A 21,815-nucleotide genomic window follows, 5' to 3' on the forward strand; every position below is an offset into this window, starting at 1 on the left:
GGACAGCAGGGCAGCTCAGGACAGCAGGGCAGCTCAGGACAGAGGGGCATCTCGGGACAGAGGGGCAGCCCGGGACAGAGGGGCAGCCCGGGACCGAAGCAGCCCAGTACTGAGGAGAAGCCCAGTACTGAGAGGGAGCCCAGTACAGAGAGGAAGCCTAGTACTGAAAGGAAGCTCAGTACTGAGAGGAAGCTCAGGCAGGTAGTAGGCTCCGGTAAATCCTGGCTGGCTGGTGGACCTGGATGATTCAGGTTGTCTGGCCGATCTAGAAGATCTTGGCAGACTGGCACTTCTGGCGGATCCTGGCAGACTGGTGACGCTGGGCCGACTGGCGGCGCTGGGCAGACAAGGAGACTCCGGCAGCGCAGGAGAGGAGAAAGGCTCTGGCTGAGCTGAACAGGCGGGAGACTCCCTCAGTGCAGGAGAGGAGAAAAGCTCTGGCTGCGCTGAACAGGCGAGGCGCACTGGACGCGCTGGGCCGACTGGTAGCACTGGTGGCGCTGGACAGACAGGAGACTCCGGCAGCGCAAGAGAGGAGAAAGGATCTGGCTGCGCTAAACAGGCGGGAGACTCCGATAGCGCAGGAGAAGAGAACAGCTCTGGTTGCGCTAAACAAGCGGGAGACTCCGGCAGCGCAGGAGGGGAGAAAAGCACTGGCTGCGCTGAACAGGCGATGCGCACTGGACGCGCTGTGCCGACTGGGAGCACTGGTGGCGCTGGACAGACAGGAGTCTCCGGCAGCGCAAGAGAGGAGAAAGGATCTGGCTGCGCTAAACAGGCGGGAGACTCCGATAGCGCAGGAGAAGAGAACAGCTCTGGTTGCGCTAAACAAGCGGGAGACTCCGGCAGCGCAGGAGGGGAGAAAAGCACTGGCTGCGCTGAACAGGCGAGGCGCACTGGAGGCCTGGTGCGTGGTGCTGGAACTGGTGGTACTGGCGCGAGGACACGCACAGGAAGCCTGGTGCGGGTAGCTCCTACCGGAGGACTGGTGTGTAGAGGTGGCTCTGGATAGACCGGACCGTGCAGGCGCACTGGAGCTCTTGAGCACCGAGCCTGCCCAAGCTTACCTGGCTCGATGCCCACTCTAGCCCGGCCAATAGGAAGGGCTGGTATGTGTCGCAGCTGGCTCTGCACCCGCACTGGAAACACTGTGCGCTCCATAGCATAACACGGTGCCTGCCCGGTCTCTCTAGCCCAACGGTGAGCACAGGGAGTATGCGCAGGTTTCCTACCTGGCATAACTATTCCCCCTTTTAGCCCCCCCCAATATATTTTTTGGGGTGACTTTCCGGTTTCCAACCGCGTCGCCGTGCTGCCTCCTCATACATGCGCCTCTCCGCTTTAGCTGCCTCTATTTCCTCCTTGGGACGGCGATATTCTCCCGGCTGCTCCCAGGGTCCTTGACCGTCTAATTCCTCCTCCCATGTCCAAATCTCCAAATGATGCAGTCTCTCCCATTGCAACTGCTCTTCACGATTAACAGGGAGAGTAGGCTCAGGTCTGTTTCCTGACTCAGCCACTCTCTCTCTGCGCTTTCCCCTGTTACCTTCGGTTTTCGCTCTGTATAGCAATGCTTTCCTTCTCGATTCCATACGTGTATAGCCCTCTTCGCATTGCTGTAGGGAATCCCAGGCGGGCTCCTGCACTCGCTCTGGGTCGGCCGCCCACCTGTCGATTTCTTCCCAGGTAGTATACTCCTTGCTTCTGTTGTCCATAACGTCCACCTGGTCCTGCCAGTTAACACGCTGCTCGGTCTGAGAATGGTGGTGGGTGATTCTGTAATGTTGATCGTCTGCTGTTTGTAGAGAGTCAGACCGAAATGCAGCGTGTAGATTACTCATGACTTTTAATGAAGAAAATACGGTACATGAAATAACTGAAAATACGAAAACAACAAACGAGTGAAACTAATTACAGCCTATCTGGTGACTAACACAGAGACAGGTACAATCACCCACGAAATACAACGCGCACTCAAGCTACCTAAATACGGTTCCCAATCCGAGACAACTAGAATCAGCTGACTCCAATTAGGAATCGCCTCAGGCAGCCAAGCCTAACTAGACACACCCCTACTAATACACACTCCCAATTAATACAAACCCCAATACGAAATACAACATATAAACCCATGTCACACCCTGGCCTACCCAAACATATAACAAAAACACAAGATACAATGACCAAGGCGTGACAATCTGGTGCTTTGCCTATTGTGGCATACTCTTCTGCCACCCTTTGCTTATGTGATTTATGTTGATAGCTTGAGGGTCACATCAATATGTGGCATTTTGCCAGAAAAGCTTGTGGTTTAGGCTTGTGGTTAAGCTTTTACAGCCAAATATAGGGTAAGTTATATTGCCTGTTACTTGACCATACCTCAACCCTTACCTATAAAGCTAATAAAATGGCCTCCTTGGTTGTCAGTCAATCATACATGAAAGGGAGGTGATGTGAAACCAGGTGTCTGAATGTTGTGTCCTCTCCTACTGTAACATATCTGTCTCATTCAAAAGTAGGTTGACACTACTCAGCATTGAGGAGATGGATTGGGGGTGAGGCCCTGCGATACACTAGACCTGTCAAGGTGGTGTACTTTATATCAAGCTGCGTCACGTTACAGAAACAGGTATGTTCTGGCTCGGATGCATCTGCATATTGTGTAACACCACAACATCACTTCACAGTTACCAGATTCTTGTTTTCACTTTCAATGGGCCTAGTGTGTACAGCAGCTCTTTACATAATACATCAACAACAGAAGACTTAATACATTGTTTTCAGAAAGTCTTTATTAAACTGCAACACTCAATACAGTATGAAATTCCTATTGCTTTGGTATAATATTATTTACATGTGGCATGTCTGTCTGGTCTGTCCATAGTTGAAGGGGCAATCTGCAGCAGCTACACACATTTTTGGACATATAAATGTATATGTACCCATTGATTCTTGAAGAACAACTTATAAATGCCTCATGACCTTAGTTCAACTGTCGTACCCCACCAGAACCAAAATATTAAGCTTGTTTTACTCCAGTGTTTGTAAACAAAGTAAATGGTAAGAACTATCATTTTGTCCTTGCATCCAAAGCTCTGTCTATGAATTTGTGAGTGCTACATGTTCTCCAGCCCCATACCTCAGCTTTTTAGCGAAACAGTGATGCTTTGTTATTGTTTCAGCTGCTGATTGCCGCTTTAACATTCAATTAAACACACATCAATATATAATCTTAAACATGTACATTTTCCCAGCGAGATAACATTACACTACCAATGGTTACTCTTATTCAGCATGGTCAATTCAAGACTTTTATAACGCCTACATAACAATTGTAGTGTTAACAAAAATCTAAACAATATTTATGCAAACTCATGTCTCCTATAATTCAGATTTGAAAAAAATGTGCTCCACTTAAAAACAAAAACAAACAGAAAGTGCCCTTTGTTCATACTGCACACACTGTACATGAAGTGGGCCATTAGGCCGACTCACTGGTGCACCAATACACATTTTGTATTCCACCTGAAGCACTGAGCATAGCCTCAAAGGTTGAGGACCAATGTATACAGTACATTTTGTAAGACTTAAGGCTATAATACAATATCTCAAGAGCACATGCTCTACCAGTCCTCTACTTTCACTTTAGTATCATGTCATAACAAGTCATGCAGTCAGACCCAATTGGGTATGATGCAAATGTGATTATTGTCATGGTTTTATGTCCCAAAGTACTTCATTGATATTCAAATTGGACCGATTAGCCAAAGTAAACAACCTATCTAGTAGTAGAAGTAACTAGGTAGCAGTAATGAATTCTGTAATTACTGTGTAATTCCCAGGTAATTTCTCTGTCAATACAGTCACAGCTCCTTCTTGATACCTTCAACGTGCTTTCTATATAGATGAGGCCTCTGCCGTTTGAAGCAATTTACAATAATTTCACATAATTTTAGGCTTAATCGGGATGTCCCTTATGTTGACTAAATGGGGGGTCACACAAACTGGCTAGACATAGAGCCAGGGATGTAGTGGTATTAATAAAATGGGTAAATGCTGAATACCAATCAAGATGATGGGCGGTGAGTGTCGCACATGCTAACGCTAGCAAGCCTAATTTAGTATGATAGGTGATATCTAACCATACCTACAGTAAGCCATGCATTTTCGCTGGACACCTAGCTATTTGTAGGCCCTTAATCGCAACACGGGCCATCATATTTCACAAGAAAAGGAACAAACTATTGTACATTATGCTGTAAAGTTGTTCAAACTAGTTTATATTACATAGCAGGGCTCTATTTAAGTCACTTGAGGATTGCAGTGCCTACAGACCCAACATAAAAAAAATTACAACATTTTCGTCAGAACAGGCCAGATCTTCTTTTCTCAGATCCAGAACGCAAGGCCAGAAATAGTCAAGGACTGATGCGACTTAACACAGTGAGTGGAATCTCTGGCCAATAAGTTACATAAATCAATCAATTAACCACCAGGGAGAAAAGAAAACCAACAGTTCCCTGGACCTCCAGATTCATACCCCACATCTGCAGCCTTTTGGACTTTAAAAAAATATTTACATAAATTTTTTTTTAAAGAAATATACATGCCAGACACATGCTACCTATGTTTATGACACAAAGTATATACGTGACTAGCTACAATTGAATACGTTTGAGTGATGGAACTGGGTTCAGCAATCAAAAAAATCATTAACAGTACAATCCCATCATTACCTTTAGTGGGTTTTTTGTTGTTGTTGTCATTAGCGCTTTGTCATCTTGACACTTTTGAAAACTCTCCTGAAAATACTTGAATACAATAATAGAGTTTCCTCAATCTGTGATTCCAATCTCTGATCAATACAAAAACGCACTCTTCATCGCTCTTTATCTTTGTACTGTAAAGGTACAGACAGTGAAATCGCATCATGACATTTCATAGAACTAATATATTCGACAAAACATTAGAAATTGTAAAAAATACAGGGTTTCTTCACACCCTTTTCTCCCCACTCTCACTCCATAGGCGTATTTGAGATAGTAAATGGCGAAAATATGTATAACATTGTGCAGAGCCAGACAGATTGATGTCCTTCCTCAAGATGGACTAGTAGCTCCTATGGCTCCACTGCCGAAGAGTCAGGAGGCTTTCAAAGATTTCCCTCTATGCCTCCTGTCCATCATACTGGCAAGACGCAAGCTTCATAACAGCACTAAATCCACTTTAACCGCCCCTCTGGATCCACCTCCCCTCCCTGTAATTGGTTCCTAGAGGTCGTAACCCCTGACGGCCCCAGACCTTCGCCGTTGTAGTGGGCCACTAGCAAAACCATGTTGGGCTTGACCATGTCAAAGGAAGCGGGGATGGCTGTGTGCACAGTTGCGTTCCCCAGCTGGGGGACCATGCTGGTGGGCTGCCCAAGGGAGGCCACCTCGAAGGTGAAGTTGTTGTCGTTGGTTTTGTGGGTGCCACCACGGACAGCTTTGGTCGGCGCCTTGGAAGAGCTCCTGATGCTGGAACCCCTCTGCGGCTCTTGGCACCTCAGCAGGGCTCGGAAGCACCTGTAGAACTGGCATACCAGTGAACAAACACATCCCCAACATACAGACGGACAAACAGAAAAAAAGATGGGGAGACAGAAAGAGATGAGTCAAGTTGGACAAACTGTACAACATCTGTTTGCTCGAATGCTGAAATATCAGAAAAATGAACTATAATGAATGGTGAGGCTACAAAACTCCAACCCAACCAGTCATTGTGTCACGTCCTGACCTTAGTTCCTTTTGTATGTTTCTATTTTAGGTTGGTCAGGGTGTGAGTTGGGGTGGGCATTCAATGTTTTTGTTCTATGTTTGGCATTTCTATGTGTTTGGCCTGGTTTGGTTCCCAATCAGAGGCAGCTGTCAATCGTTGTCTCTGATTGAGAACCATACTTAGAAAGCCTGTTTTCCCACTCTTGTTTGTGGGTGGTTGTTTTCTGTTTCGTGTATGTCACCTTGCAGAACTGTTTCGTTTTCTTCCATTCACTTCATTATTTTGTTTTGTGTGTTCAGTTAATAAATTAACATGGACACTTACCATGCTGCGCATTGGTCCGATATTTCATACTCGTCGCTAGACGACGAAGAGATCCGTTACAGAACCACCCAACAAAAAAGGACCAAGCAGCGTGGTAACCAGGAGCAGTGTGGAATGGACTCATGGACATGGGAGGACGTTCTGGACGGGAAGGATTCCTACACATGGGAGAAGATCCTGGTTGGAAGGGATCACCTCCCATGGGAACAGTTGGAGGCAGCCGGTAAAAGGGAACCAGCGCTTTGAGGGAACACGGCTGGAAAGGAAGCCCGAGAGGCAGCCCCAAATATTTCTTGAGGGGGGGAGGGGTTCACACGGGGAGTGTGGCTAAGTCAGGTAGGAGACCTGAGCCAACTCCCCGTGCTTACCGTGGAGAGAGGTGGATCAGGCAGGCACAGTGTCATGCTGTGAGGCGCACGGTGTCCCCAGTGCGCAGGCATAGCCTGGTGTGCTACATCGCAGCGCATCGTATCGGCCGGGCTAGAGTGGGCATCGAGCCAGGAGAAAGGAAGCCGTCTCAGCGCATCTGGTCTCCAGTGCGTCTCCTCAGTCCGGGGTATATGGCACCAGCCCTACGCACGATGTCCCCGGTTCGCCAGCACAGCCCAGTGCGGTCTGTTCCACCCCGCCGCACTTGCCGGGCTACGGGGAGTATCCAGCCAGCACAGGTTGTGCAGGCTCGGTGCTCGAGACCTCCAGTGCGCCTCCACGGTCCGGTCCATCCAGTGCCTCCTCCAGGCACCAAGCCTCCTGTGGCAGCCCCACGCACCAGGCTGTCTCTCTCTCTCCCTCCAGATGCTCCCTCCTGTCCAGCGCTTCCAGAGGCTCCCTCCTGTCCAGCGCTGCCAGAGTCTCCCTCCTGTCCAGCGCTGCCAGAGCTGCCCCTCAGTCAGAAGCTGCCAGAGCCGCCCGTCAGCCAGGAACTGCCAGAGCCGCCCGTCAGTCAGGAGCTGCCAGAGCCGCCCTTCACTCCGGGACTTCCGGAACCGCCCTTCACTCCGGCGCTGCCGGAATCGCCCTTCACTCCGGCACTTCCGGAATTGCCCTTCATTCAGGCGCCGCCGGAGCCGCCCTTCACTCCGGCGCTGCTGGAGTCTCCTGCCTGTCCGGCGCTGCCAGAATGTCCCGTCTTTTCGGGGCCCGCTGTAAGGTTCTCCAGTCCGAGGTTGGAGGCGAGGGTCGCCGCTCCAAAGGCGCAACTTAAGTGGGCCAAGACTATGGTGGACCGGGGTCCACGTCCCACGCCAGAGCCACCACCGAGGACAGATGCCCACCCAGACCCTCCCCTATGGGGTTAGGTTTTGCGGCCGGAGTCCGCACCTTTGGGGGGGGGGGGGGTTGTTTTCTGTTTAGTGTATGTCACCTTGCAGAACTGTTTCGTTTTCTTCCATTAACTTCGTTATTTTGTTTTGTGTGTTCAGTTAATAAAATAACATGGACACTTACCACGCTGCGCATTGGTCCGATATGTCATACACGAAGAGATCCGTTACACATTGCCTTCCTTAAAAAGGGGGAAACAAATAATGTATGTGCTGCTGTTACTCTTTCTCCGTCACAAACAGCAGGATTAAGGTTTAAGGACCATTATACCAATGTACCGACTTCAAGTTGTTTCCTACCCCAACTCCACAAAGATCACATATCGATGCGTATGTACCTACTTGAGGATGTTTCCCCATCCCACCTCCGCAGTCACAACCTCCTAAACTCTCCTACAAACAAAGGGTCCATACAAGTTGCACCTTTCTCACCAGGGAAATTAATTCTCCCTTTCTCTTGTTCCCTCTATCTCTGAGAAGTGTAATGGTGAATAATTATGAGTAATCCAGAACCGTCTGGTTGGAAACCTCCTTTTCCTCTTCTCTCTTCTCTCTCTCCTTATCGTTCGTCGAGCTTGTTGTCTCACCTTGCCTTTTCACATAGAACGATGCTGAAAGACACTCATTATTTGTACATTTCCCAAATGGTATTAAATGCTGAACTAATTAGGCTCTCATTCAAGAATGAGTATTTGATAATGTGAGGCGCAGGAAACCTTGACTGGCTATATAAAAAGCCTGATCAAATAAGAGGACAACAGAGACTGATTTTACTCATACCTATCCTAACCACTACATCATACTCCCATACATCATACTCCCATACAAATGAGTAATGATTACAAAATGGACTAGATAGCTGGTCTCAAGACACACTGCATGGTAAAGGAAGGAGTGAGGTCCTAATAGCTGTTATAACTCATAACTTGAAAAGCAACTCACATTCGCAGTGACTCCACTATCCCCTTAATCCACCAACAAAGTAACTTGTATATACTTATATGATTTTATAAAGTGTTTGTAAAAGTCATACCACAACATTATATAAACATATCGGATTTTTTGGGGGAAAAGAAGAGTCAGGAGCTGCCTGCAGAAGATGAGCATGGAAATATTTTTTGGGGGGGAAAGTTATAGAAGGAAATCTGCATGAACATGCCATCCATATTTAAAATCTACAAACTGATCAGGAAACCACAGGTGCTGTGTTTCACACTGATATCACTTTTCGCTAAGTCAACAAAGCTCAAAGACAAGAGCTCATAGTACAGATATTGAATTTAGCTCTTTCTGGAGGCAGACAGACAGAGTTAATTTTTTAAAAGCATAACAATGCAATGAGGGTATTTGGTTCATTTTTATTCCAGGCATACACACATACAGATGGAGACAGAGATCTTGGTTGAAAAGGCCTACTTCCCAGGCTGAACTTTAACAACACTCCCGTCCCATACCGTCATCTTAAGGGCTCTGACGTCACCTCCCTTGAGAAAACGTAGTGTACTTAGTATACTCTGCGAGTTTCATGTATACTTATAGTCTACTACATTTTCTCAAGAGACGTAAAAAAGGAACAGTGTCCTACAGCACTGCTGCCTCTTCAGAGGGAATACACAAAGACAAATAGACACACACACAGAAAAGATCATCCAGACAAAACAAAGATACAGTAACACAGATCCACCTTGTGTTGAACCACATTGCATGCATTGGCAAAGTAAACACAATCCCCATTTCATAATGTCAAATTGGAGAGACTAAAGACTGGTGTATAAAGTATAGAAACTCTAGGATCTTGTTGAGCATACCCTGATTTTTTCAGCTGTCAAAACACAAACCCTACTGGGGCACTGAGAGGATTGGATAGATGAGTGAGTTATGGAAAGCAGAGCAGCAGACACAGTATAAGGTCATATATGGGTGAAATATGTAAACTTCAAAAGCGGGTCTATGACCAGGAAGTTTGAGTTTTTCATGGATTTTGACTATTCTGGTCATGTTTGTGACAGTGAAGCTGAATCTAGACGTCTGGATGAAAACATACAACCTAGATATCACAAAGAGGGGTAGAAGAGTTAGTGAGCTCTGAAGCTAGCTCAGCAAACACAAGGGTTTATATAAGACCAGAATTCAATCTGTGCGCTCTAGTCGACAGTGCAGCTTTTAAAGGCAATGCTACCGCATTCGCAGAGATGGCATTTTTTATTTTATTTTTTATTTATTTTAAATTTCATCTTTATTTAACCAGGTAGGCTCGTTGAGAACAAGTTCTCATTTTCAACTGCGACCTGGCCAAGATAAAGCATAGCAGTGTGAACAGAGTTACACATGGAGTAAACAATTAACAAGTCAATAACACAGTAGAAAAAAAGGGGAGTCTATATACAATGTGTGCAAAAGGCATGAGGAGGTAGGCGAATAATTACAATATTGCAGATTAACACTGGAGTGATAAATGATCAGATGATCATGTACAGGTAGAGATATTGGTGTGCAAAAGAGCAGAAAAGTAAATAAATAAAAACTGTGGGGATGAGGTAGGTGAAAATGGGTGGGCTATTTACCAATAGATTATGTACAGCTGCAGCGATCTGTTAGATGCTCAGATAGCTTGATGTTTGAAGTTGGTGAGGGAGATAAAAGTCTCCAACTTCAGCGATTTTTGCAATTCGTTCCAGTCACAGGCAGCAGAGTACTGGAACGAAAGGCGGCCGAATGAGGTGTTGGCTTTAGGGATGATCAGTGAGATACACCTGCTGGAGCGCGCGCTACGGATGGGTGTTGCCATCGTGACCAGTGAACTGAGATAAGGCGGAGCTTTACCTAGCATGGCCTTGTAGATGACCTGGAGCCAGTGGGTCTGGCGACGAATATGTAGCGAGGGCCAGCCGACTAGAGCATACAAGTCGCAGTGGTGGGTAGTATAAGGTGCTTTAGTGACAAAACGGATAGCACTGTGATAAACTGCATCCAGTTTGCTGAGTAGAGTGTTGGAAGCAATTTTGTAGATGACATCGCCGAAGTCGAGGATCGGTAGGATAGTCAGTTTTACTAGGGTAAGCTTGGCAGCGTGAGTGAAGGAGGCTTTGTTGCGGAATGGAAAGCCGACTCTTAATTTGATTTTCGATTGGAGATGTTTGATATGGGTCTGGAAGGAGAGTTTGCAGTCTAGCCAGACACCTAGGTACTTATAGGTGTCCACATATTCAAGGTCGGAACCATCCAGTGTGGTGATGCTAGTCGGGCATGCGGGTGCAGGCAGCGATCGGTTGAAAAGCATGCATTTGGTTTTACTAGCGTTTAAGAGCAGTTGGAGGCCACGGAAGGAGTGTTGTATGGCATTGAAGCTCGTTTGGAGGTTAGATAGCACAGTGTCCAATGACGGGCCGAAAGTATATAGAATGGTGTCATCTGCGTAGAGGTGGATCAGGGAATCGCCTGCAGCAAGAGCAACATCATTGATATATACAGAGAAAAGAGTCGGCCCGGGAATTGAACCCTGTGGCACCCACATAGACACTGCCAGAGGACCGGAAAGCATGCCCTCCGATTTGACACACTGAACTCTGTCTGCAAAGTAATTGGTGAACCAGGCAAGGCAGTCATCCGAAAAACCGAGGCTACTGAGTCTGCCGATAAGAATATGGTGATTGACAGAGTCGAAAGCCTTGGCAAGGTCGATGAAGACGGCTGCACAGTACTGTCTTTTATCGATGGCGGTTATGATGTCGTTTAGTACCTTGAGTGTGGCTGAGGTGCACCCGTGACCGGCTCGGAAACGGTGGGATTAGGTACGGTGGGATTCGAGATGGTCAGTGACCTGTTTGTTGACTTGGCTTTTGAAGACCTTAGATATGCAGGGCAGAATGGATATAGGTCTGTAACAGTTTGGGTCCAGGGCGTCTCCCCCTTTGAAGAGGGGGATGACTGCGGCAGCTTTCCAATCCTTGGGGATCTCAGACGATATGAAAGAGAGGTTGAACAGGCTGGTAATAGGGGTTGCGACAATGGCGGCGGATAGTTTGAGAAATAGAGGGTCCAGATTGTCAAGCCCAGCTGATTTATACGGGTCCAGGTTTTGCAGCTCTTTCAGAACATCTGCTATCTCGATTTAAGGTAAAGGCTGTTGGCTCAATTGAAAATTACCTTTAAAGGTCAAGCGCGCTATAGCATTTTTCCCGAACTCTGGCATGTGTTTTCTCCTTAGTTCGATTAGTTTGGACTGGTGGGAATACTCTATACGCACTCTGAAGCGCACTAAACAACGCACCATGTTTGGCTCAAAAAGGATGGTCTCGATTCCATTTCTATCATGGTGCTGTTCGCTGCAGGTGAGAAGGCAGTGAGAAAGCAGTCTGGACCAAACACAGGAAAATAAGCGGAGGCCCAGTATTATTGGTTGTTTGACTGCAAGCATTTAATAAAATGCACTCAGTACCATAACTTGATATATCTGAAACATTATATGAGTAGCAATGCATTCATGAGCGCATCGGATGCAGATTAAGGGAGATGGGGGCTATACGGGATATAGGTGTCACGCATATACTCCCTCTCCGGTCTCTAGGTCACCAGGCTGCTGATTATCCTGCACACCTGTCACCATCGTCAAGCGCACCAGCGTCTCATGACACTCACCTGGATAATCACCTCCTTGATTATCTTCCCTATATCTGTCACTCCCCCTGGTTCTTTCCTCAGGTGTTATTGACTCTGATGTCGGTGCGTTGTTTGTGTTTTGTGTTTATTGTTTTGTTTATTTATTAATTAAAACACACACTCCCTGTACTTCCTTCCTGACTCAGCGCACTCGTTGCAATAGGCTATTGAATAAAGGCTATTCAAGTCGCAATTAGAGCGGCTATTGAGCAGATTTCTCCCGCATGTTGTTGGAAGACCAAAGCAAAAGTAATATGACGTTTGGGACAGGTTATGCTTCTTGATAATCATAGATGGATTTAAACAAATGACTTGCATTAACATATGGTTTTGCTTAGGCATTTTAGTTTGTTTGAAATTTGGCAAGGTGAAACCAGCCAGACCAAATGAAAAGTAGTAGCTTGTTTTTATTTCAAGCTTTATTTCAAGCTCTGTCAAGATAGTTGTTGATCAAGACAGACATTTTCATGTCTTGCCATAGATTTTCATGCAGATTTAAGTCAAAACTGTAACTAGGCCAATCAGGAACATTCAATGTCATCTTGGTGTGCAACTCCAGTGTATATTTGGTATTGTGTTTATTGACCTACTGAAAGGTGAATTTGTCTCCCAGTGTCTGTTGGAAAGCAGACTGAACCAGATTTTCCTCTAGGATTTTGCCTGTGCTTTGCTCTATTCTGTTTCTTTTTATCCTAAAAAGCTTCTTGCTCCTTGGCAAGCATACCCATAACATGATGCAGCTACCACCATACTTGGAAATATGAAGTGTGGTACTCAGTGATGTAGGATTTCCACCTAACATAACGCTTTGTATTTAGGACATAAAGTTAATTTCTTTGCCACATTTTTCACAGTTTTACTTTAGTGCCTTATTGCAAACATGGAATATTTGTATTCTGAAGGCACTGTAAGTACCGCCATCTTTTTCTCTGATAAACTTGCTGGACTGTTTGCCATAACTCTAACAGCAGTTGTCTCGGGTCTACACATGTGCCTATGGGGGCTTGTGGTACAAGCACACGGTTGTTTCTGGATGGGGTCATACATTTGCAGTCGATAATAAACCCAAGCTCTAAGCCAGTGAGCACATATTTTACATTACATGTACCCATCTACACATTCATTAGGCCTTCATAATGTAATGCCTTTCAATGCTCCTCAGGGGAGGCAGAGATGCAGAGTCAGCTGCTTTTCTTTTCAATGTGTGTTTAATTAGTCATCATTTGGATAAAAGGTCTGAATACACAAGGCGAGACAAGCAGGAGGGGGGTGCTTAGTAGACGCAACATTGCAAATTGCTCTCTACATTCAAGAATGAACACTTGTTGCTCTCAAGGGACATTTGACAGTTGGTAGCCCTCCAGGGTCTCACTAGTGAACTTTGTGATTAGGACACAGTACACATCCTTCATTCTCTGGTAAACTTGAGTCACCTGGACTCAATTGGGGAATGAGTGGATCTTTAAGGCACACTCATTTTTCAAATGTAATTAAACAAGTTAAGGCAAGTTAAATTGGGGATATGTCTGAACCATAGACTTTATAAGTTAAGGGCCAAACTCCAATACACTTTATGCCTCCAGTGGTAGTTAGAAATGTAGAAACTGTAAAGTTCTGGGCGGCGAAACCAAAATCAACATTATGGTGGAGTTGATGGTTTATTTGTTCCAATCTTTTCCTCTCAGTCTATGCTTGTTTTCTTTTGCAATTTTAACCATACCCATCTGCAACATCCATGGCCACTTCCACTGTACTGAGAGGAAGAGAAGTAGAAAATTGTACTCACCATAAGCAAAGTGCCAGTACCCCCGTCTAGAGGGCAATGATCTGTCTTCTCTGATAATTGTTACCACAGGACTTCATGGGACAAACACATACCGCTACTTGTATCTGTACAGCATTTTTAGTCTTCAACTCGCCTCAACTCACAGTTTCCATAGTAACGGGCTGGGAGGAATTGAAGACTGAAAATGACATACAGCAATTCGTGTCTCCGTTGAGTAGATGAGTGGGCTCAAATCTTCCTGAAAGGTCAGCCATTGGTGGGATACACAGGGAGGAGAATGTATAATTGAAAGTGCCAGGAAGGGACAGTGGAGCATTCGTACTGTCATTACATACCATTAAATCTCAATATATCTTGCATTAATATTAAACTTGTGAGCAATACACCTTCAGTGAAAACATAGAGGCTATTCAACTTGGAACACCAGTGTTTTACTGTTGAGTAAAGGTTTCACTTGATACACATAATGTTGGACTGGTAAAGGAAATAGTTTACAAGAAGTCAAGGTTTCTCTCTCTCTCATATCTTATGGCAGCGTTTCCCAAACTTAGTCCTGGGGATACCATACAAGTATAACCACTATTGGTATTACAAGAAGAAGACATTTGTTTTGTCATTGTTTTCCACCCAACCACACACACACACAAACAAGTGATTGTCTTTCGCAAACGAACGGCTCTTTTTGACTGGATCATTTTGGCGAATGTCAGGGACCGAATCGCATCAGTGGCTCCCTGATTTGCATACTGCTACTACTGCTTATTGAGCTCAAAACAACATTTTTCTGCAGATAAGTTACAAAATAATTATCTGAAGTGGGTGCATCCTCACTACAGAAACAGTAAATAGTGGGGAGCGCTCATCAGTGTAAAAACAATCTTTGCAGGCCATCTAATAATTTGGCCAGTTAAAAATATATTTGAACACACATTTCACAATCTGACATAATGGTAGCTTACCTTTGGGGCTTTACATTGGAGATGTGCATTTTTTTCATGGTTCTAGGTGAATTTCTAAGCATTTTGAACTAAGAACCGTTTGAGAGCCATGTTCCCCCATGATGAAAGGGGGGCATGACTTTGGGAGCCAAATGAGCCTGCTCTTTTACATGAACAGAGCCAAATGAACTATAACAATGTCTATAACAAACACACACACACTGTGCCCAGTGAGCAGTTAAGTGCCTTACTCCAGGGCACAAAGGCTGAAGATGGCAGCTAGTATACATACTGATGCCAACCCTCTGGTGGTCGGCTCATTTCCCACCAGATTTTTCTCATCTGACCTGGGATCGCGAATGGGCAATTATCTTGTTGCTGGCTCGGCTCTCTAACCTCTGGGCTACCGCCTACATATTATTTTACTGAATACTTCAAGTTATATTGAGGTTTTCTTTCATTTATGAGTTTCATACAAGATGACATGTTCCAGTTCACTAAACAAAGTTTAAACTATGTATTGTGTTTCCAGTCAAAACTCATGACATGCCTGTGTCCTCTAGACAACGTCATCCCGCCCTGGGATTCTCCCATCTCCAGGGGATGAAAAGAGATGACTGCGTGAAACAGTGCGAATCAGAACACATCAGTAAAAAGCGATGTGATTAATCATACTCAGAACTAATGCAGCCACGATCCAGCCCTTCATCATTAAGACAGAAGGAAAGCAAATGCATGTAAATGAGGCTTTACCGCAATTAATATCTTTGAAAGGGACACCAAGATGTGCCAAGGCCATTAATAAGACATAATGGCAAGGTTTTACATCCCTGAGGGGATTCAATAATTTGTCACCTGCAAAACAATACTCTTTTGAATAACCTTAACTTCGGAAACTTTGTTCTTTGTTGTACAACAAAAACAAAAGGCATTCATGTTTGAACTTTTATTTCCGAAAAGTCAAACATTTCATCACACTTTTTTTATGGAGCTCACGGCCAATCTCCCACTATCACAAATAAAACCTTCTGAATAATTCAACAAAAATACACTCTGTTTTATCTGTCCGTGAGGTAACAATAACACAAACAAGGGAGCAGAGGACTACTATACTGTATATCACAATATTTACCCGTGTCTATACCTGATAAATTATTTGGGTAATGTCTGTACTGACCTCGCCTTCTGGATGGTAACGGTGTGAACAGGCAGCGCCTTGGGTGGTTGTTGTCCTTGATAATCTTTTTGGCCTTCCTGTGACATTGGTTGCTCTAGGTGTCATGGAGGACAGGTAGCTTGCCCCCGGTGATGCGTTGTGCAGACCGCACCACCCTCTGGAGAGCCTTGCGGTTGAGGGCGGTGCAGTTGCCTTACTAGGCTGTGATACAGCCCGACAGGACGATCTCGATTGTGCATCTGTAAGAGTATGTCAGGGTTTGGGTGACAAGCCAAATTTCTTCAGCCTCCTGAGGTTGAAGATGTGCTGTTGCACCTTCTTCACCACACTGTCTATGTGGGTGGACCATTTCTGTTTGTCTGTGATGTGTATGCCGAGGAACTTAACTTTTCACCTTCTCCACTCCTGTCCCTTCGATGTGGATAGGGGGGTGCTCCCACTGCTGTTTCTTGAAGTCCACAATCATCTCCTTTGTTTTGTTGATGTTGCGTGAGAGGTTGTTTTCTTGACACCACACTCCGAGTTCCCTCACCTCCTCCATTTAGGTTGTTTCGTCGTTGTTGGTAATCAAGCCCACTACTGTTCTGTCGTCTGCAAACTTGATGATTGAGTTGGAGGTGTGCTGAGCATGCACCCTTGTGGGGCCCCAGTGTTGAGGGTCAGTGAAGTGGAAATGTTGTTTCCTACCTTCACCATCTGGGGGCAGCCCGTCAGAAAGTCCAGGACTCAATTACACAGGGCGGGGTTGAGACCCTGGGCCTCCAGCTTGATGATGAGCTTGGAAGATACTATGTTGTTGAATGCTGAGCTGTAGTCAATGAACAGCATTCTTACATAGGTATTCCAATTGTCCAGATAGGATAGGACAGTGTGCAGTGTACTGGCGATTGCGTCGACTGTGGACCTGTTGGGGCGGTATACAAACGGAAGTGGGTCTAGGGTGGCCGGTAAGGTGGAGGTGATATGATCCTTGACTAGTCTCTCTAAGCACTTCATGATGACAGAAGTGAGTACTATGGGGCGGTAGTCATTTAGTTCAGTTTTCTTTGTCTTCTTGGGTACAGGAACAACAGTGGCCATCTTGAAGCATGTGGGGACAACAGCCTGGGATAGGGAGCAATTGAATATGTCCGTAAACACACCAGCCAGCTGGTCTGCGCAGCTAGGTATGCCGTCTGGGCCAGCAGCCTTGCGAGGGTTAACACGTTTAAATGTTTTACTCATGTAGTCCGTGATTTCCTGTAGACCCTGCCACATACGTCTCATGTCTGAGTCGTTGAATTGCGACTCCACTTTGTCTCTGTATCTGCATTTTGCTTGTTTGATTGCCTTGTGGAGGGAATAACTCCACTGTTTATATTCAGCTGTATTCCCAGACCTCTTTCCATGGTTAAATGCGATGGTTCGTGCTTTCAGTTTTGCGTGAATGCCACCATCCATCCACGGTTTCTGGTTAGGGTAGGTTTTAATAGTCACAGTGGGTACAACATGTCGAATGCACTTCTTTATAAACTCTCTCACATAGTCAGCGTATAGGTCGATGATGTTCTCTGAGGCTGACCGGAACATATTCCAGTCTGCGTGATCAAAACAATCTTGAAGTGTGGATTTTGATTGGTCAGACCAGGGTTGAATGGTTCTAGTCACTGGTACATCCTGTTTGAGTTTCTGCCTATAAGATTGGAGGAGCAAGATGGCGTCGGGGTCAAATTTGCCGAATGGAGGGAGGAGGAGGGCTTTGTATGCATCGCCGAAGTTAGAGTAGCAGTGATCGAGTATATTACCCCTGCACGTAATGCAATCAATATGCTGATAAAATTTAGGTAGCCTTGTTCTCAAATGTGCTTTGTATACACGCACACACAAAGTACGATGTGACAGTACTTGTGATTGAGTTACAGAAGTTTCCCTCCTCTAAGTTGGCACTGCCTTGGTGTTTCTGGGTATAATAACCACCTCTTTAAGGAATACTTAGGATAGGATAAAGTAATCCTTCTCACCCCCCCTCCCCCCCCTTAAAATATTTAGATGCACTATTGTAAAGTGGCTGTTCCACTGGATGTCATAAGGTGAATGCACCAATTTGTAAGTCGCTCTGGATAAGAGCGTCTGCTAAATGACTTAAATGTAATGTAATGTAATAAAGTCCCTAACAACAGCTGCATTCAGAAATACCCTATTTTTTACCTTCTTCATCCACTATGCCCACAGTAAGACCAGCTGATCATCTGAGTTAGTTTGACAAGCTGATAATGGAACACTACCAATCGGATAACATCACATGAAAGTGTAGCCAATATATTTGATTAGAGCGATCTTATCAGAAATAGTGGACAAGCACTAGGTGGGTTGTTAATTATTCTGTCCCACACCAGATGCTGAAGGTGCAGGAAGTTTCACAAGTTGGTAAAGATACAAGATCAACCATTTATCTTTGACCATTGGTCTTGTTGAGAGAGAAATTATGTCTCATTGACAAAGAGAAAACAAAGACTAAGACCCAGATGCAAACACAGGAGGTGAATAGTACGAATCTCAGAGTTTATTACAGTACAAGGGGCAGGCAAAAGGGTAGTCAAGGCAGGCAAAGGGTCGTAATCCAAATCAGATTCAGGCAGGTACAGGATTGCAGGCAATCGGAATGTCAAGGCAGGCAAAGAGTCGTAATCTAAATCAGAATCAGGCAGGTACAGGACAGGCAGAAAGGGCAGAACTGGGAGAAACTAGAGCACAGGAAACACGGGAACATGCTGGTAGGACTTGACAGGCCAAGACGAACTGGCAACAGGCAAACAGAAAATGCAGATATAAATACACAGGAGATAATGGGGACAAATGGGAGACACCTGGTGGGGGTGGAGACAAGCGAAACAGATCAGTCATTAATTTACCTATATGCAATCATCATAACTTCTTCATAGCAAACATAAGGGTAAGCTGGTCAAAATAAATGTTTGAACCGGGTGTATGACCGATTTCCAGAGAGAAGGACTGTGAAGGTGAAATCCCCTGTCAAGGCAGAGAGTTGGTCATTACTGCATTTCTAGGTTGAGTCTTTGGTGAGGAGGATGCCATGTCTCCTCTTAATAATTCTACTAAATGACCCAGATGACCTCCTATAAATATGTTAATATGATGGTATGAGGTTAATATCCTTCCAGGATACCCGGCCCTGGTCGACTAGAAAGGCATGCTCGCTGAAGTATTTTAGAGAGGGTTTGACAGTGATGAGGGGTGGTCATTTGACCGCGGGCCCATTACGAACGCAGGCAATGAGGCAGTGAACGCTGAGATCCTGGTTGAAGACAGCAGATGTGTATTTAGAGGGCAAGTTGGTCAGGATGGTATCTATGAGGGTGCCCATGTTTATGGATTTAGGGTTGTACCTGGTAGGTTCCTTGATCATTTGTGTGAGATTGAGGGCATCTAGCTTAGATTGTAGGATGGCCGGGGTGCTAAACATATCCCAATTTAGGTCACCTAACAGTTCGAACTCTGAAGATAGATGGGGGGCAATAAATTCACATATAGTTTCCTGGGCACAGCTGGGGGCTGGGGGGGGTCTATGACAAGCGGCAGCAGTGACAGACTTATTTCTGGAAAGTTGGATTTTTAAAAGTAGAAGCTTGAATGATAGTGCACCTCATGTCGCAAGGATCTGTACACAATTCCTGGAAGCTGAAAATGTCCCAGTTATTCCATGGCCTGTATGCTCACCAGACATGTCACCCATTGAGCATGTTTGGGATGCACTGGATCGATGTGTACAACAGCATGTTCCAATTCTTTCCAATATCCAGGATCTTCACACAGCCATTGAGGTGGAGTGGGACAAGATTCCACAGGCCACAATCAACAGCCTGATAAACTCTACGTGAAGAAGATGTGTCGCGCTGCATGAGGAAAATCGGGTCACACCAGATACTGACTGTTTTTCTGATCCACGCCCATACCTTTCTTTTTGGGGTATCTGTGACCAACAGAGGCATATCTGTATTCCCAGTCATGTGGAATCCATAGATTAGAGCCTAATGAATTTATTTCAATATACTGATTCAGTAAAATCTTTGAAATTGTTGCATGTTGCGTTTATATTTTTGTTCAGTGTATTTTATACTAATACAAATGCCAGAGAAAAATATTTTGTTGAACAAGTCATTAACATCTCAATTATTGCCTCCCCTGTTTTCAAAACTCCAGCACCCTCCACTTGCGAGGAAAATAAAACTGTGCCATTTATAAAATGTTTTATGAGATGGGAGAAAGCAATGCTGGGGATCTTGACCCTTCCTCCAAACATAATCTTTCCTTGATATCCTTCGTCTGCGCTTATGGACTGCCCTCTTTAATTCAAACCACACATTTTCAATGGGGTTCCAGTCCGGAGACGGATGGCTATTGCAAAATATTAATTATGTGGTCAATTAACCATTCCTTTGTGGATTTTGACCCTCTATCCAACACAATGTTATGCCCACAGCTCACAGCTGTTTACCAGTGAACCCTATTTCTCTCACTTTTCTTTTCTTTCTCATTGTTTCTGTAGTGAGGATTCACCCACTTTAGATAGTTATTTTGTAAATTATCTGCATAATTTGTGTGGATGATTACAAAGTTTCTCTCACCTGTTTGTGAAGATGTAGTTGACCTCGGTCAAATGTTGCATTATGAGAGTCAGGTAATGTACAGTGCCAGTCAAAAGTTTGAACACACCTACTCATTCAAAAGTTGTCTTTAGTTTTACTATTTTCTACATTGCATAATAATAGTGAAAACATCAAACTATGGAATCATGTAGTAACCAAAAAAGTGTTCAAATTAGCCATCCTTTTCTGGAAAACCTGGGATTTTTTAAAGTATGATTATTACATTATGACCATGATTATATATCTTACCTGCTTGTTCATGAAGATATAGATAACGGGGTTGATGAACGTGCTGGTTTTGGCCAAGACCGAGGGCACGATGCTGGCCTCAGGGGTGACCAGGCTGGGGCGTCCAAAGGTGGCCAGCAAGGCCATGACCCCGTAGGGCATCCAGCACATCAGGTACACTAGCACCATGGCAACTACCATGACAAGAACACGGTGTTCCCTCTTCCTGCTCATAGCTGTGTTGATGCCGCTAACCTGGGGAGGCAATAAGCAGGGAAGTAGAGAAGATGCAAGGAAGGAGGTTAGAGGAAGGAATGTGCAGTCGATGAAAGAGACCAGAGGAAAAGGGGTAACAGAGGGAGAGGAAGACAATGAGTGAGAGAGAGCAACGTCTGGAATGTCACTCTTGCTCATCAGACACAGGGAATGCACTGACAGTGGAATCAGAGAAACAAAGCGAAAGGAATGAGATCGATTGGCCCACCATCGGCCACTTTTCCCAGACATGCATGTTCTGACAGAGTGCATTGTCTATTTAGGTACTGGTGTGCGACAGGAATCCTAATTTCTTAACATTTTTCCCCAAATGTAAATCATGGCATCTCCATTGGGAGGCACACTGAGACATCAGGGCTAAATGTCACCCATCTTGTCATGGCTATAGAAATACACACACACAAAGCCCGCCGGGCCTCTTGCTCTGCACAAACATGAGCTGTTTATATTTGACTATCTGCACTGTTTCCCCGATGACCGTCCATCATCCCCTGTCACTCAAGTTGCCACGGAGACAGACACTTCGGCAGGACCCCGGTTTCAAAAGGCTGCAGTGCTGACATGATTTAAGGAATAGGAGTGTTTTCACCCACCCAAACAACAACAAAAACATTACTAAAACATAAAACAACTGTTGGGTCTCAGCCATTAATCCCTATTCTCATGGCAGCTAATCATGGTAGCGAGATTCACTCTCAGTAC

At 45.1% G+C, this 21,815-nt stretch overlaps 1 protein-coding gene across 1 annotated transcript in view; it reads right to left on the reverse strand.

Moving 5' to 3' along the window:
- Window positions 1-2,813: 2,813 nt before the first annotated feature.
- LOC124009836 (vertebrate ancient opsin-like) overlaps window positions 2,814-21,815 on the reverse strand; it is a 116,259-nt gene continuing 97,257 nt past the window's right edge. Inside the window, exons 3-4 of the mRNA XM_046322023.1 lie at window positions 20,859-21,092; window positions 2,814-5,572 (exon numbers count right to left, since the gene is read on the reverse strand). Coding sequence (XP_046177979.1) covers window positions 5,216-5,572; window positions 20,859-21,092 — 591 coding nt within the window. The 3' untranslated portion in view covers window positions 2,814-5,215. The remainder of the gene's footprint in view (window positions 5,573-20,858; window positions 21,093-21,815) is intronic.

Source organism: Oncorhynchus gorbuscha, linkage group LG22, assembly GCF_021184085.1.
Source record: "Oncorhynchus gorbuscha isolate QuinsamMale2020 ecotype Even-year linkage group LG22, OgorEven_v1.0, whole genome shotgun sequence".
Taxonomy (NCBI): domain Eukaryota; kingdom Metazoa; phylum Chordata; class Actinopteri; order Salmoniformes; family Salmonidae; genus Oncorhynchus; species Oncorhynchus gorbuscha.